The sequence below is a fragment of the Loxodonta africana genome, chromosome 20 (assembly GCF_030014295.1).
Source record: "Loxodonta africana isolate mLoxAfr1 chromosome 20, mLoxAfr1.hap2, whole genome shotgun sequence".
Lineage (NCBI taxonomy): Eukaryota > Metazoa > Chordata > Mammalia > Proboscidea > Elephantidae > Loxodonta > Loxodonta africana.
The window spans coordinates 2,927,694-2,941,276 of NC_087361.1; the positions used below are offsets into that span (position 1 = coordinate 2,927,694).

General features: G+C 40.4%; 1 protein-coding gene across 1 annotated transcript in view; it reads left to right on the forward strand.

The window, feature by feature from the left end:
* Positions 1 to 13,583, forward strand: part of MORC1 (MORC family CW-type zinc finger 1) — a 243,862-nt gene that overhangs the window by 162,298 nt on the left and 67,981 nt on the right. Inside the window, exons 17-18 of the mRNA XM_064273472.1 lie at positions 1,881 to 1,946; positions 4,053 to 4,318. Coding sequence (XP_064129542.1) covers positions 1,881 to 1,946; positions 4,053 to 4,318 — 332 coding nt within the window. The remainder of the gene's footprint in view (positions 1 to 1,880; positions 1,947 to 4,052; positions 4,319 to 13,583) is intronic.

Below are 13,583 nucleotides of genomic sequence, written 5' to 3' on the forward strand. Positions count from 1 at the left end.
CTGCTGACCTTTTGGTTAGCAGCTACAGAATGCTGTAGCTCTTAACCACTGTTTCACCAGGGCAAAACTCCAAAGTAATAGAAAAATAAATTTTTAAAGATATTAATCAGGAAGTAATTCAGGGAAAAAAACATAACTTGAAACTACATTTTTTGAAATGATACCCTGCATGTCCCAGAATGGTCAACAAGAAAACACACTCTAGTAAAATTACTCAGCTAAAGAAAACGATAGACCTCTTCAGCCAGCAGGCATAAAAGTCAAGTTACTTATAAGAGGAAAACAATTCAGATTCACTTCAAACTTCTCTATGCCAAACTCAGCTCCAGGTAACACTGAAGTAAGAACTGCAAGGTCCTCAAGGAAAGAAAGTGTGAGCCAAGGATTTTTTACGTAGCCGAACTGTCCTTCAAATAAAAATGTTGCAGGTAATTAGACTTGAAAATAGAAAAAAAAAAAAAAAAAATCAGAAAATATTGTTCTCATAATCCCTTTTTGAGGAAACTACCGAGATCAAACTTCAACCAATCAAAAGATACCTGAAAATTCCACCGCAAAGGACTGGAGGTGAGCACTGGCTGTGTTAGGTCCAGAACTAAGACTAAAACTGGGGCGTTAGGCCAAACTGAAGGTCAAAGTCCTGGGATTGTACAAATAGTTCAGCTAACACAAAAGAGGGCAAAGGTGAAAGGTAGTTACGCTCGTACCGTCTGCGCAGGAGATCAAGAGGTGCGTTTAGCTGATGAGTGAGGTAACAGCAGAGTAAGTGTCCTCTTTGTTGTTAGCCGCCATCGAGTTGCCTCCCAGCACAAGGCGACCCTGTGCACGGTGGGGCGAAGAGCTGCCCTGTCCTGTGCCATCCGCGTGATCGGTTGGGGATCAGACTGTTGTGATCCGTAAGGTTTTCACTGGCTGATTTTCAGAAGCAGATCGCCAGGCCTTTCTTCCCAGTCTGTAGTCTGGAAACTGCCGAAACCTCCTCAGCATCAGAGCAGCGTGCAAGCCTCCACTGGCAGAAGGGTGGTGGCCGCACATTAGGAGCACTGACCAGGAATCAAACCCTGGTTTCCTGCATGGCAGGCGAGAATGTTACCACTGCGCCACAATGCCCTCATAAGTATATTTTTTGCACTAGGGTAAACACTGAGGAAGATGTTATCAATAAATATCAGACAGTGGAAGAAGTGCAAATAAATTAAATACATTTGGTCACTGTTCAGGATAGGAAACTTAAACTTTCTAAAGCTACAGAGGACTCAGAGTATTAAATAAAGTTATAATTGTGAGGGTGGTCGCTGGGGGCCTAATCAGGGTCTCATCACAAGGCAGTGAAGGGCCTGCAGACTCTATCCTACCTCTGTGTATTTTATTTAACATCCCATCATTGTAGCTTAACAATAATCACGTCAACGTACCAGCTTAAAAAGTACTTTTCTAGAATGTGCTCAAGGAGAGCAACTGCCCCCCTGCTCCTGGGACACAGCAGGGCCAGTCTGCCTTCAGAGTCCACTGAAGCTCAGGCCTCAAGCTCGGAACTGGATGGAGCTGCTGCCAAAGCCAAAATTCCACCCAGACCCTGGGATACAGTGTCTCAAGAGAGGGGACAAGAGGGCTGTGGAGGCTAGGAAGCAGACAGGGTTTGACACAGTGGCACCCTGAAGTTGCTCATAAGACGCTGAATCTGTAATTGAGCGTGTCACTAATAATGAGAACGTCATTGCAGCACGTCTAAACCTAAGTGGACCCTTGAAACAGTTGTCAGTGAGAACATGCTATTTGGACATCTCTTCTGCAAGAAATGAAGAAAACCGAATTGTTGTAATAGGCCAATTTGAAGTTATTTTTACTTACACTTGCTTTTTTTTTTTTTTCCATAAAAGCCCCAACTTATACCACCAAGTAGGATCGCCGAGTTCACTACCACCTGCCGAACTGCAGCACCTAAGGTCAGTGATTCAAGTGTGATGGAACCATTTGCGTCAAGTTTCACATGCAAGGATAAGCCTAATCTAGGGCTAAAGGTCACCTTGGTTTATGAGGTTCGGAAAATGAAGCGCTAGCAGATTCTATTTAACAGCTTTTTTTTTTCTTAGTAGGGTACAAAAAAAAACTTAATTAGTGAAAACTTAGAAAATAAAATGTAAGTAAGAAAATTTAAATCACCCATTGTCTTACTGCCTGGCAATAATGACCCTTGTAAATATTGTAATGTATTTTTTCAATATTTTTTATGGCATACACATACGTGTGTGTGTATGTGTGCGTAGAGAGAGAGACATTCCCTTGGGGAGATGGGTTGGCACCGTAGCTGCAGTGATAAATTTGAACATGCCGGCGGCACAGGAGGAGGGTGCAGAACCAGACAGCGTTTCGTTCTGGTGTACACACGGCTGGCACGAGTCAGAGTGAACTTGAAGGCAGCTATCTATTGAGAATGTATGCATATATACGCACATACATGTGTGTATGCATATAGACACGTATGTGTCTATATATGTACACACACACAGAGACACATATATATATATAAATCCATCCATCCATCCCCAGAGAGAGAGAGGGTGTGTATGTCAGTTTATGGATGTGTATTTTCCTACAAATATGTTTTATATGTAATTTCTACATTGTTTCTCATGGTTACTAAATGTCATAATTGCATTGTATCCCTCAGAATTCATTGTTATCTAAAATTCAAAATTTAGAGGAAAACATTTTTGAACCTTTAAGCTTCTCAGTTACACCAGTCACACATACAAAATATGGGGAACCCTTTACAATTTTAATTATTCACGTTTCTTATAGGTGGACCTTTAGATAAATAGCCAACCTTTAGATAAATAAATTACTGATGTATGTACGTAGTTTATTTTATATCTTTGACATTTCTTGACTGTTTCAAACATTGAAACACTTGTTGCCAGAGTGACTTGTTAGTTTGTATTTTCTTGGTTACTTCTTCTGCTACTATATCAAGGAATGAGGGACCTGAGAACCTGATAATGAATTGGAACTCTTACCATCTTTTGATCCAGCCCGTTCCTTTACAGTATTTTCCCTAAGATCACCACAAGCTCAGCTGCAGAACCAGGCATGGGGTCAGTCCCTTTTATAGTAAATTATTACCAAAATGTGAGAGTGAGAGCAGGAAAAGTATTCTTTCAGGAGTGGAGATCAGTAAAAATCATCTGTCAGTGACTTGCCCCAGGAAATAGATTGCAAATGTGTTGTTATACGTCCCCTCGGTAGGATCTCAGAAATAAGATTGGCATGCAAAGACATGAGCAAACTGAGGTACTCAACTGCAGTGTAACTTTACAAAAAGATGGTGGTTTACATGAAAGAAAAGGGGAGCCGAGCCATTTCACTGTGCCCTCAGCACTGCTAAGGGGAGAAAGGTCCTTGACCAGTGTATGTTAGTTTTCTGGTGGAGAATGATACACCTGGAAGTACCACAGTGTCACTTAACACCCCAAACTCCTCTCCTTCTAATAGTCATTTTTGCTTTCTTACAGGAAACACATTTTAGGTTTTAAATATATTGACCTAGTAAATCATTTAATATATACATATATGTACACGCAGGCTTTGACCAGTAGGCACAAATATTCCCTTTCTCTTAGCAAATACATCATTTATCAGTTAAAGTTCAACCAGCAAGGGGTGGGAAGCAGAATATGGGGTGCGGTAGGGATAGGGACAAGCCTTGGACAGGCCAGGGAGCCAAAGACAAGTGAACCTCTGGGAGGGGAAAAGTGAGGTACGAAATATGTCCTCCATCTAGGATCTTATAAAAAAAAAAAAAAAAACCCATCCTCTTAATCAGGTTTCTTGACTCACCCCAGCTCTGCAGCTGTTCCTGAATCAAAGTCTGGATGAGCTGTTACAGTGGTATACATTTCCTGAAGGCCTGTTTTCTAAGCTCCTGATTTATAAATTTTTTTTTCTAGTAATAAGAAATATTATCTGATGTCATAAGGTTGTGAGGGAAGTGGTGATTAATTATAAATAAGCTGACTACCAAAAAGATAACAACTTGTTATTTGTTATTTAAGGAAAATACCGAAACACAGAGGATCAGGCCTCCAGGTGGTGACTTGAAGCCTGAGTCTGTCCCATCCTTTGAGCTTTCAGTCCACCATGGAGGCCAGAAGAGACACACAGACGGGTCAGACTCAGATGTAGAGTTCATTTCAGAGACTAAAACGGTGAAGAAGACTATGCAGGAGAAAGTGAAACCTCGGCAGGGGAGACACCCAGCAGCCCCGCCAGAAAACGTCGAACCAGCTGAGGGGTCCCAGGTGGGCTCTTTTCTTTTTTAGTAATCCACTTGTTCTGAAATAGTTTTGGTGAAGGTTTTGCTTCATTTTTACATTTTTAAAGCACTCTAACGGCACTGGGTGATTTTTTAAATTATAGAATACAAATTGCAGTCTGTGTTTCCTGGATAAGCTCCCAATTTCTTTTTTTTTTTGTATTCTCTATTTCGGAAAAAAGTCAGATTGCTGATATCAGCAATGGGTGTGGAAAGCTCAAACCAGTTGAAGGCCCCCCTGAAAAAACACCTGGTTGGAAAAAGTATTTTAAATGTGTTTATAAACAGAGAGAAATATATGATAAATGTATAATCTTTAGAATTTTGCATTCAGTGCTTTATATAGGAAAAGTCCTTAACCAGATTGTAGATAGGTAGTTATCCCTGTAGTCGAAGTCCTGGAAAAGCGGGATATGCCATCAATATACAACTAAGTGTTGAGACGGATTTTAACAAATGTGCTACCCTAGAATTTCCGCATATCCAAATGAGTTTGTTTCTGCTAAAAGAATCACTGTGGATTCATCGTTCCGTTACTCTTATTTAATTCATTCTTGAGAATTAGCCTTCAGATTCAGCTTTTCATAATAATACCAGTACTTACAACTGAGTGAGCATTTACCACGTGTCACGTATAGTGTCAAGCGATGACAGACATCGTTTCACAAACTACCGGTGTCTGCCTTTTGTAAGCCAAAAAATTATTGCCTATTATATCAACCTTGTTCATCATATTTAACTTCTAATGCCTTTTTATCATTTCCAAAAATTAAGTTCACCCTTAAAGGGAACTATGTGCTACCATGGAAAATGTTGAAGTGAATTCCGGTGGGTTCTGAAAAAAAATTAACTGATTTTATTAGCAAATACCTATTGAGACAAAGTGTCGTACACAGGGTGACAAAATATTTTAGGCATGGTTCTTTCAAAAGAAATGGTCACATTACAGAAATATCTCATACATTTCCATTGTAATATCTTTGACACATCGTGCCCAGCCTCTTCTTGAAAATATGTAGCGATGGAGAACCCCTGACCTCCTCAGACAGGCTTTTACTTGTTCTGTTTGTTGGGTAGCTCATCCTGAAATCCGAACGGAATCAGACTGTTGCCGTCAAGTCAATCCTGATTCTCAGCGACCCTTAGGACAGGATAGAACTCCCGCACAAGGTCGCCAAGGCTGTAACCCTTACGGAAGCAGCCTGCCGCATCTTCTCCTGCGGAGCCGCTGGTGGCTTCGAAACACTGGCTTTTTGGTTAGCGGCCAAGTGCCTAACCACTGCACCGCCAGAGCTCCTTATTTGAAATCCAGAGCCCCATAATTTTGAAATGTTTGTCCTAAGTCTTCCCTTAAGTCTATATAAACCAGCTGAATAGGTCTACAGTTACTACAGAATTTTAATTTTTCTGTCACTTCGGGTATCGTATCGTGTTTGAATGTACAAGTTCATATATTCAGTAGGTACTTATTCAACACTTGCTGTGTTCAAAGTACTGCACGTTTGTAATATAAAAAGTACTTTGTCACTTCAGAGTCATAGTGTCCCTCACCCTGATTTCTAGAAAAACTCAATAGCTGCGCAGTTTTAAGGTTTGTGTTCAGTTGGCGTATTTTGTGAGGACACTGCGTGCTCCAAAAACATATACGATGGAGAAGTTTAGAGTGTTCCCACGTGTAAAGACGATGCATGTGAGACTTAACTATAGAGATGTACTTAGTGTAGCATTTAATACATACAGGTATGTATTAATAAATATTGACATCTTAATTCAGAGCCCTGGTGGTGCGGTGGTTAAGCATTAGGCTGCTAAACAAAAGGTCGGCAGTTCTAATTCACCAGCTGTTGCTTGGAAACCCTATGGGGCAGTTCTACTCTGTCCTGTAGGGTTGCTATGAGTCAGAATCACCTCTGTGGCAACAGGTTTGGTTTTGGGGTATGTATAATTGAGTATGCTAGCTATAGGGATTCAGTGGTGAGCAAAACCACATGGTGTCCCAGTTCTCATTCAACTAGCAGTCTGATGAGGGAGACAGACAATCACTTAATTACACAGACAGATAGAAACTGCTACTGTGGTAGTTTTCATGGCAGAGACATACTACAGCATGAGCACTTTTAATAGGGGATATGATTATCTGGGAGGATTGGGAAGGCTCCCCAAAAAGTGATCACTGAGGTTTTACAATGGAATTCTAATTAAATTGGTAAAAGGAAAGAAAGAGTATTTTCAAACAAACGCACACAGCATTTGCTAAAAGAGAACATGGTGAGCGTAAAGTACTGCACCTTAAGAAGACAGTTAAGCTGTGACAGGGCAGTGAGCTAGAAAGGGGTGTGAGATGAGTGGAGAGTGACCAGAACCATGCAGGTTCCATAGCCCTTGGCATGGGTTCTTCAGTTGTCCTAAAAGCAATGGGAAAACCAATTGAAATCCATTAAAGGATTTCCAGCAGGGGGTGGTGTACTGAGTGTGGAGGAAAGGTCAGTGGAGAGCAGAGTGAATGGGGACTATTACAGTGGTATCCTCAGGAATAACTGAAGTGTGGGCTGGGACAATGGTGGAGATGGAGTGTAAAAATGGCCTGGGGGCAGTGTCTGACCTCCTCTACCTTCACAAGGGGGGAGGAAAATCAAGGTCAGTAGTTCCAGGCTGATTCCTATGAGGCTGCGGTCAGACATGCCTGCTCTCTCTGCTATCTTTACCAATTCTGACACCAGCCATCCCTCCCACAGCACTCTCTTCTCTGCTGGGTTTGGTCATTCACTGCAGTGGCCGCACAGAACTCCCAGACTGTACTGAGGATTATGGTGTTTATTAGGAAAGTAACAGTTAGAATTCAGGCTCAGGAACACTCAAGGATACAGTTCTCCCATCAGGACAGGCTCTGCCCAGCCATGTGCGCAGGCATGCGTCTCCCTTGCCTTAGGTCTCTGCTCAGAGGAGCTCAGCTTTCTAGCTCTGTGGGTTGGGAAAGCCCACTGTACTGCCTCCTTCTGCCCGGTCTCTGCTGCTGTTGGAATGATGAGGGTAGAAACCAGTCTCCAATGGACTGATTAGATAGTAGAAGGAAAAAAAACAGAGCTGGGTTCTATATCAACTCTTGGAAAGGTAAGATGATTTCACCTGAGAAGATACTCTATATTTAAGAAAATTTAGAAGGCTGATCCATTATGAAAAATTTCTTACAAGCACTTGAAAAATGAATTCAATCGGATCTTAAACTGCAATTAAAACAGTTTTCGATTACCTGAGGATTATTGTGGTAAATTTCTAACATTCTTTCTAGGAAGCCCAACATTAGACATTACCACCATGAGACACAGGAGGTACAGGAAATACAATTAATTTTAATATTAGGCTAAGCAGCATAGGCTTAGGAAGGCAGATACGTTCCGAGTAAATCTTATCACGTCCTCCAAGAGCTCGCTGGTAATGACTCTGGAATTAGCTAATGTTTTAGTTTACATACATTAGTGTTCATCTCTATTAATACAGGTAATTAATTAACTGCTCTTCTAGATAATTGTTATTATCACACCCTGCCTTTCTAAAAGGTTCTAATTTCTTTATCCTAAACAACTTTTTAACCTATTTCCTGAAAACATGGCTCAAAATAAAATTAATCTACTTATTATGTCCTATGTATATGACTTTTAATTCCTTTAAATTTTCTCTCAGTGATCTTTCTTAATTCATTTCACTCAACAAACATATTAAACACTTACTTGGGGCTGAGTACCAGGGACTCAAAGATGAATAAGACACAGTCTCTGCCCTCAAGAACCTAACAGCCTACCTGTACACATTCCAATCAAGAGAGACCTTTCCCTGCATTAGAAATTTTACATTCCAGTTGTTTTCTACCTTTTCAAGTATGAGAACTACTTTTTAATGTCAGAAAATGACAATGACTGCAGACATCTTAAATAATCCTAGGTATGTCTATTATCCATTGGTTACTCACACTGTGGAGTCAGTTCCAAGTAGAACTGACCCATAGGGTTTCCAAGGAGAGGTTGGTGGATTTGAACTGCTGACCTTTTGGTTACCAGCTGATCTCTTAACCACTGTGCCACCAGGGATCCATCCACTGGTTAAGAGCTACATCATAAGAGGAAGCCATCCTAGATATTTTGAAATAATTGTATATCTTATTCCCCCCAGCAACATCTACATGCATTTTAAGAATGATGTATGTACCTATGTTGTTGTTGTTGTTGTTAGGTGCCATTGAGTTGCTTCTGACTCACAGCAACCCTATGTGCAACAGAGGGAAACACTGCTCAGTCCTGCACCATCCTCACAATCATTGTTATGCTTGAGCCCATTGTTGCAGTCACTGTGTTAGTTCATCTCGTTGAGGGCCTTGGTTTTTTTTCGCTGACCGTCTACCAAGCATGATATCCTTCTCCAGGGTCTGATCCCTCCTGATACTGTGTCCAAAGTATGTGAGACAAAGTCTCACCATCTTTGCTTTTAAGGAGCATTCTGGCTGTACTTCTTTCAAGACAGATTTGTTCGTTCTTTTGGCAGTCCACTGTGTATTCAATATTCTTCACGAACACCATAATTCAAAGGCATCGATTCTTCTTCAGTCTTCCTTATTCATTGCCCAGCTTTCACATGCATATGAGGCAATTGAAAACACCATGACTTGGGTCAAGCGCACCTTAGTCTTCGAGGTGACATCTTCGCTTTTTAACACTTTAAAGAGGTCCTTTGCAGCAGATTTGCCCAGTGCGTGTGACATTTGATTTCTTCACTGCTGCTTCCATGGGTGTTGATTGTAGGTCCAAGTAAAATGAAATCCTTGACAACTTCAATCTTTTCTCCCTTTATCGTGATGTTGCTTATTGGTTCAGTTGTGATTTTTTTTTTTTATGTTGAGGTATAATCCATAATGAAGGCTGTAGTCTTTGATCTCCTCAGTAAGTGCTTCAAGTCCTCTTCACTTTCAGCAAGCAAGGTTGTGTCATCTGCATATCGCAGGTTGTTAACAAGTCTTCCTCCAATCTTGATGCCGTGTACTTCTTCATAATAGTCCAGCTTCTTAGATTATTTGCTCAATATACAGATTGAATAAGTATGGTGAAAGGATACAACTCTGATGCATACCTTTCCTGACTTTGTTCACACAGTATCCCCTTGTTCTGTTCAAACAACTGCCTCTTGATCTATGTACAGGTTCTTCATGAGCACAATTAAGTGTCTGGAATTATTCATTCAGTATATGGATAGTAATTTGTGCATATCCTTTGCAAAATACAGCAGGCCTTTCAGTTCACTGTTGAGCCTTCTTGTTTCTACCACTCATTTCATACTTAATTTGTCTGTGACATTCTTTTTTATTGCTATGTATTTTTATTAAGGAGCCCTGGAGGCGTGATGGTTAACAGCTCAGCTACTAAGCAAAAGATTGGCAATTCAAATCCCCCAGCCGCCCCTTGGGAACCCTATGGGGCAGCACTACTCTGTTGTGTAGGGTTGCTGTGTGATGAAATCAACTCTACAGCAATGAAGCTATTGTTATTTAACCTTCAGATGTGCGTATCTAAATCATACACTTCCTGAGGGCACAGATCAGAAATTGAATTTCTTTAACAGAGGCTGATAAAGGAAAGCATGAAGTTGGTATAATGTGCCTCATCAATTGCTGCTAATCCTTGTATATTTTTTGGTTAATACCTTGCTATAGGCCTCTTGTTTTTGTTTTTTAATGTTGAGGTATAATCCATACTAAAGGCTGTAGTCTTTGATCTTCATCAATACTTGCTTCAAGTCCTGTTCACTTTCAGAAAACAAGATTAGTGTCATCTGCATATGGCAGGTTGTTAATGAGTCTCCTCCAATTCTAATGCCTCATTCTTTTTCGTATAGTCCAGCTTCTCAGATTATTTGCTCAGCATGCACAATTCTGTCATATGGTCTCTGGCATTATTTCTATCACCAAGTCCATATTTCCCAACTACAGATCCTTCTTGTTTGTTTCCAACTTTCACATTCCAATCACCAGTAATTATCAATGCATTTTTATTGCATGTTTGATCAATTTCAGACTGCAGAAATTGGTAAAAAATCTTCACTTTCATCATCTTTGGTACATAAATTTTGTGCATAAATTTGAATAATAGTTGAATTAACTGGTCTTTCTTGTAGGTGTGTGGATGTAATCCTATCACTGACAGTGTTGTACTTTAGGATGGATCTTGAAATATTCTTTTTGGTAATGAATATGATGCCATGTCTCTTCACTCTTTCCTTCCTGGCATAGTAGAACACGTGATTGTCCAATTTGAAATGGCCAGTACCAATCCATTTCAGCTCACTAATGCCCAGGATATTGATGTTTATGTGTTCCATTTCATTTTTGACAACTCCCAATTTTCCTAGATTCATACTTCGTACATTCCACATTCTGATTATTAATGGATGTTTGCTGCTGTTTCTTTGCGTTTTGAGTCATGCCACATCAGCAAATGAAGATCCTGAAAGCTTGATTCCATCCATGTCATTAAGGTCAACTCTGCTTTGAGGAGGCAGCTCTTCCCCAGTCACCTTTTGAGTGCCTTCCAACCTGAAGGGCTCATCTTCCGGCACTGTATCAGACAGTGTTCCACTGTTATTCATTATTCAAATTTACACATCAGCCACTGAGGCCAAAGATGAAGAAATTGAAGATTTTTACCAACTTCTGCAGTCTGAAATTGATCAAATATACAATTAGCATGCATTGATAATTACTGGTGATTGGAATGCAAAAGTTGGAAACAAAGAAGGATCTGTATTGGAAAATATGGCCTTGGTGATAGAAACAATGCCAGAGGTCACATGATAAAATTTTGCAAGACCAATGACTTCATTGCAAATACCTTTTTTCAACAACATAAATGGCGACTATACACATGGGACCTCGCCAGATGGAATACACAGGAATCAAAAAGACTACATCTGTGGAAAGATACAATGGAAAAGGTCAATATCATCAGTCAGAATAAGGCCAGGGCCAACTGCAGAACAGACCATCAATTGCTCATATGCAAGCTCAAGTTGAAACTGAAAAAAATTAAAACAAATCCATGAGAGCCAAAGTACAACCTCGAGTATATCCCACCTGAATTTAGAGACCTTCTCAAGAATAGATTGGATGCATTGAACACTAATGACTGAAGACCAGATGAGTTGTGGAATGACATCAAGGACATCATACATGAAGAAAGCAACAGGTCATTAAAAAGACAGGAAAGAAAGAAAAGACAAAATGAACATCAGAAGAGACTCTGAAACTTGCTCTTGAATGCCGAGTAGCTACAATGAAAGGAAGAAATGAGGAAGTAAAAGAGCTGAATGGAAGATTTCAAAGGTTGGCTTGAGAAGACAAAGTATTAAAATGATATGTGCAAGACCTGGAGATGGAAAGCCAAAATGAAAGAACATGCTCTGCATTTCTCAAGCTGAAAGAACTGAAGAAAGAATTCAAGCCTCAAGTTGCAATAGTGAAAGATTCTGTGGAGAAAATATTCAAAGACACAAGAAGCATCAAAAGAAGATGGAAGGGACACACAGAGGCACTATACCAAAATGAATTGTTTGATGTTCAACCATTTCAGAAGGTAGCATATGAGCAGTAACTGATGGTGCTGAAGGAGTCCAGTCTGCACTGAAGGCATTGGTGAAAAACAAGGCTCCAGGAATTGAGAGAATACCAGTTGAGATGTTTCAGCAAACAGATGCAGCACTGGAAGTGCCCACTTGTCTGTGCCAAGAAATTTGGAAGGCAGCTACCCAGCCAACCAACTGGAAGGGATCCATATTTATGCCTATTCCAAGAAAGGTGATCCCACCAAAAGTGGAAATTATCTAATAATGTCATTAATATCACGTGCAAGTAAAATTTTGCTGAAGATCTTTCAAAAGCAACTGCAGCAGTATATTGACAGGGACTGCCGGAAATTAAAGCCAGATTTAGAAGAGGATGTGGAACCAAAGATATTGCTGATGTCAGATGGATCCTGGCTGAAAGCAGAGAACACCAGAAAGATGCTTACCTGTGCTTTATTGACTATGCAAAGGCATTCCACTGTGTGTATCATAACAAATTATGGATAACGCTGAGAAGAATGGGAATTCCAGAACATGTCATTGTGCTCGTGAGGAACCTGTACATAGATCAAGAGGTAGTCTTTCAAACAGAACAAGGGGATACTGTGTGGTTTAAAGTCAGAAAAGGTGAGCGCCAGAGTTATGTCTTTTCACCATACCTGTTCCCTCTGTATGCTGAGCAAATAATCTGAGAAGCTGGACTTTATGAAGTAGAATTTGGCATCAGGATTGGAGGAAGACTCATTAACAACCTGACATATGCAGATAACACAACCTTGCTTACTGAAATGAAGAGGGCTTGAAACACTTACTGAAGATCAAAGACCACAGCCTTCAGTATGGATTACACCTCAACATAAAGAAAACAAATATCCTCAAAACTGGACTAATAAGCAACATCACGATAAAGGGAGAAAAGATTGAAGTTGTCAAGGATTTCATTTTACTTGGATCCACAATCAACAGCCATGGAAGCAGCAGTCAAGAAATCAAAAGACGCATTGCAATGGGCAAATCTGCTGCAAAAGACCTCTTTAAAGTGTTGAAAATCAAAGATGTCACCTTGAAGTTAAAGTTGTGCCTGACAAGCCATGGTGTTTTCAATCGCCTCATATGCATGTGAAAGCTGGACGATGGATAAGGAAGACCGAAGAATTGACGCCTTTGAATTGTGGTGTTGGAGAAGAATATCAAATATACCACTGACTGCTAAAAGAATGAACAAATCTGTCTTGGAAGAAGTCCAACTAGAATGTTCCTTAGAAGCAAGGAGGGTGAGACTATGTCACACAGACTTTGCATGTGTTGTAAGGAGGGATCAGTCCCTGGAGATGGGCATCATGCTTGGTAGAGGGTCAGCAAAAAAGAGGAAGACCCTCAATGAGATGGATTGACACAGTGGCAGCAACAATGGGCTTAAGCATAGCAACGATTGTGAGGATGGTGCAGGACTTGGCAGTGTTTCATTTTGTTGTACATAGGGTCATTATGAGTCAGAACTGACTCAATGGTATCTAGCAGTGAGAACAATCCTTTTCAAAAAGCCTTTGATTTCCTTCCAGTTTGACCTTTAGTCTGAAACTATTGTTGTGCACTGCAGCAAACTTCTTTCATTATTTTTTACAATCTTGTTAGCACTGCTACAGTTCTTGCCACCATTTTAGGGTAA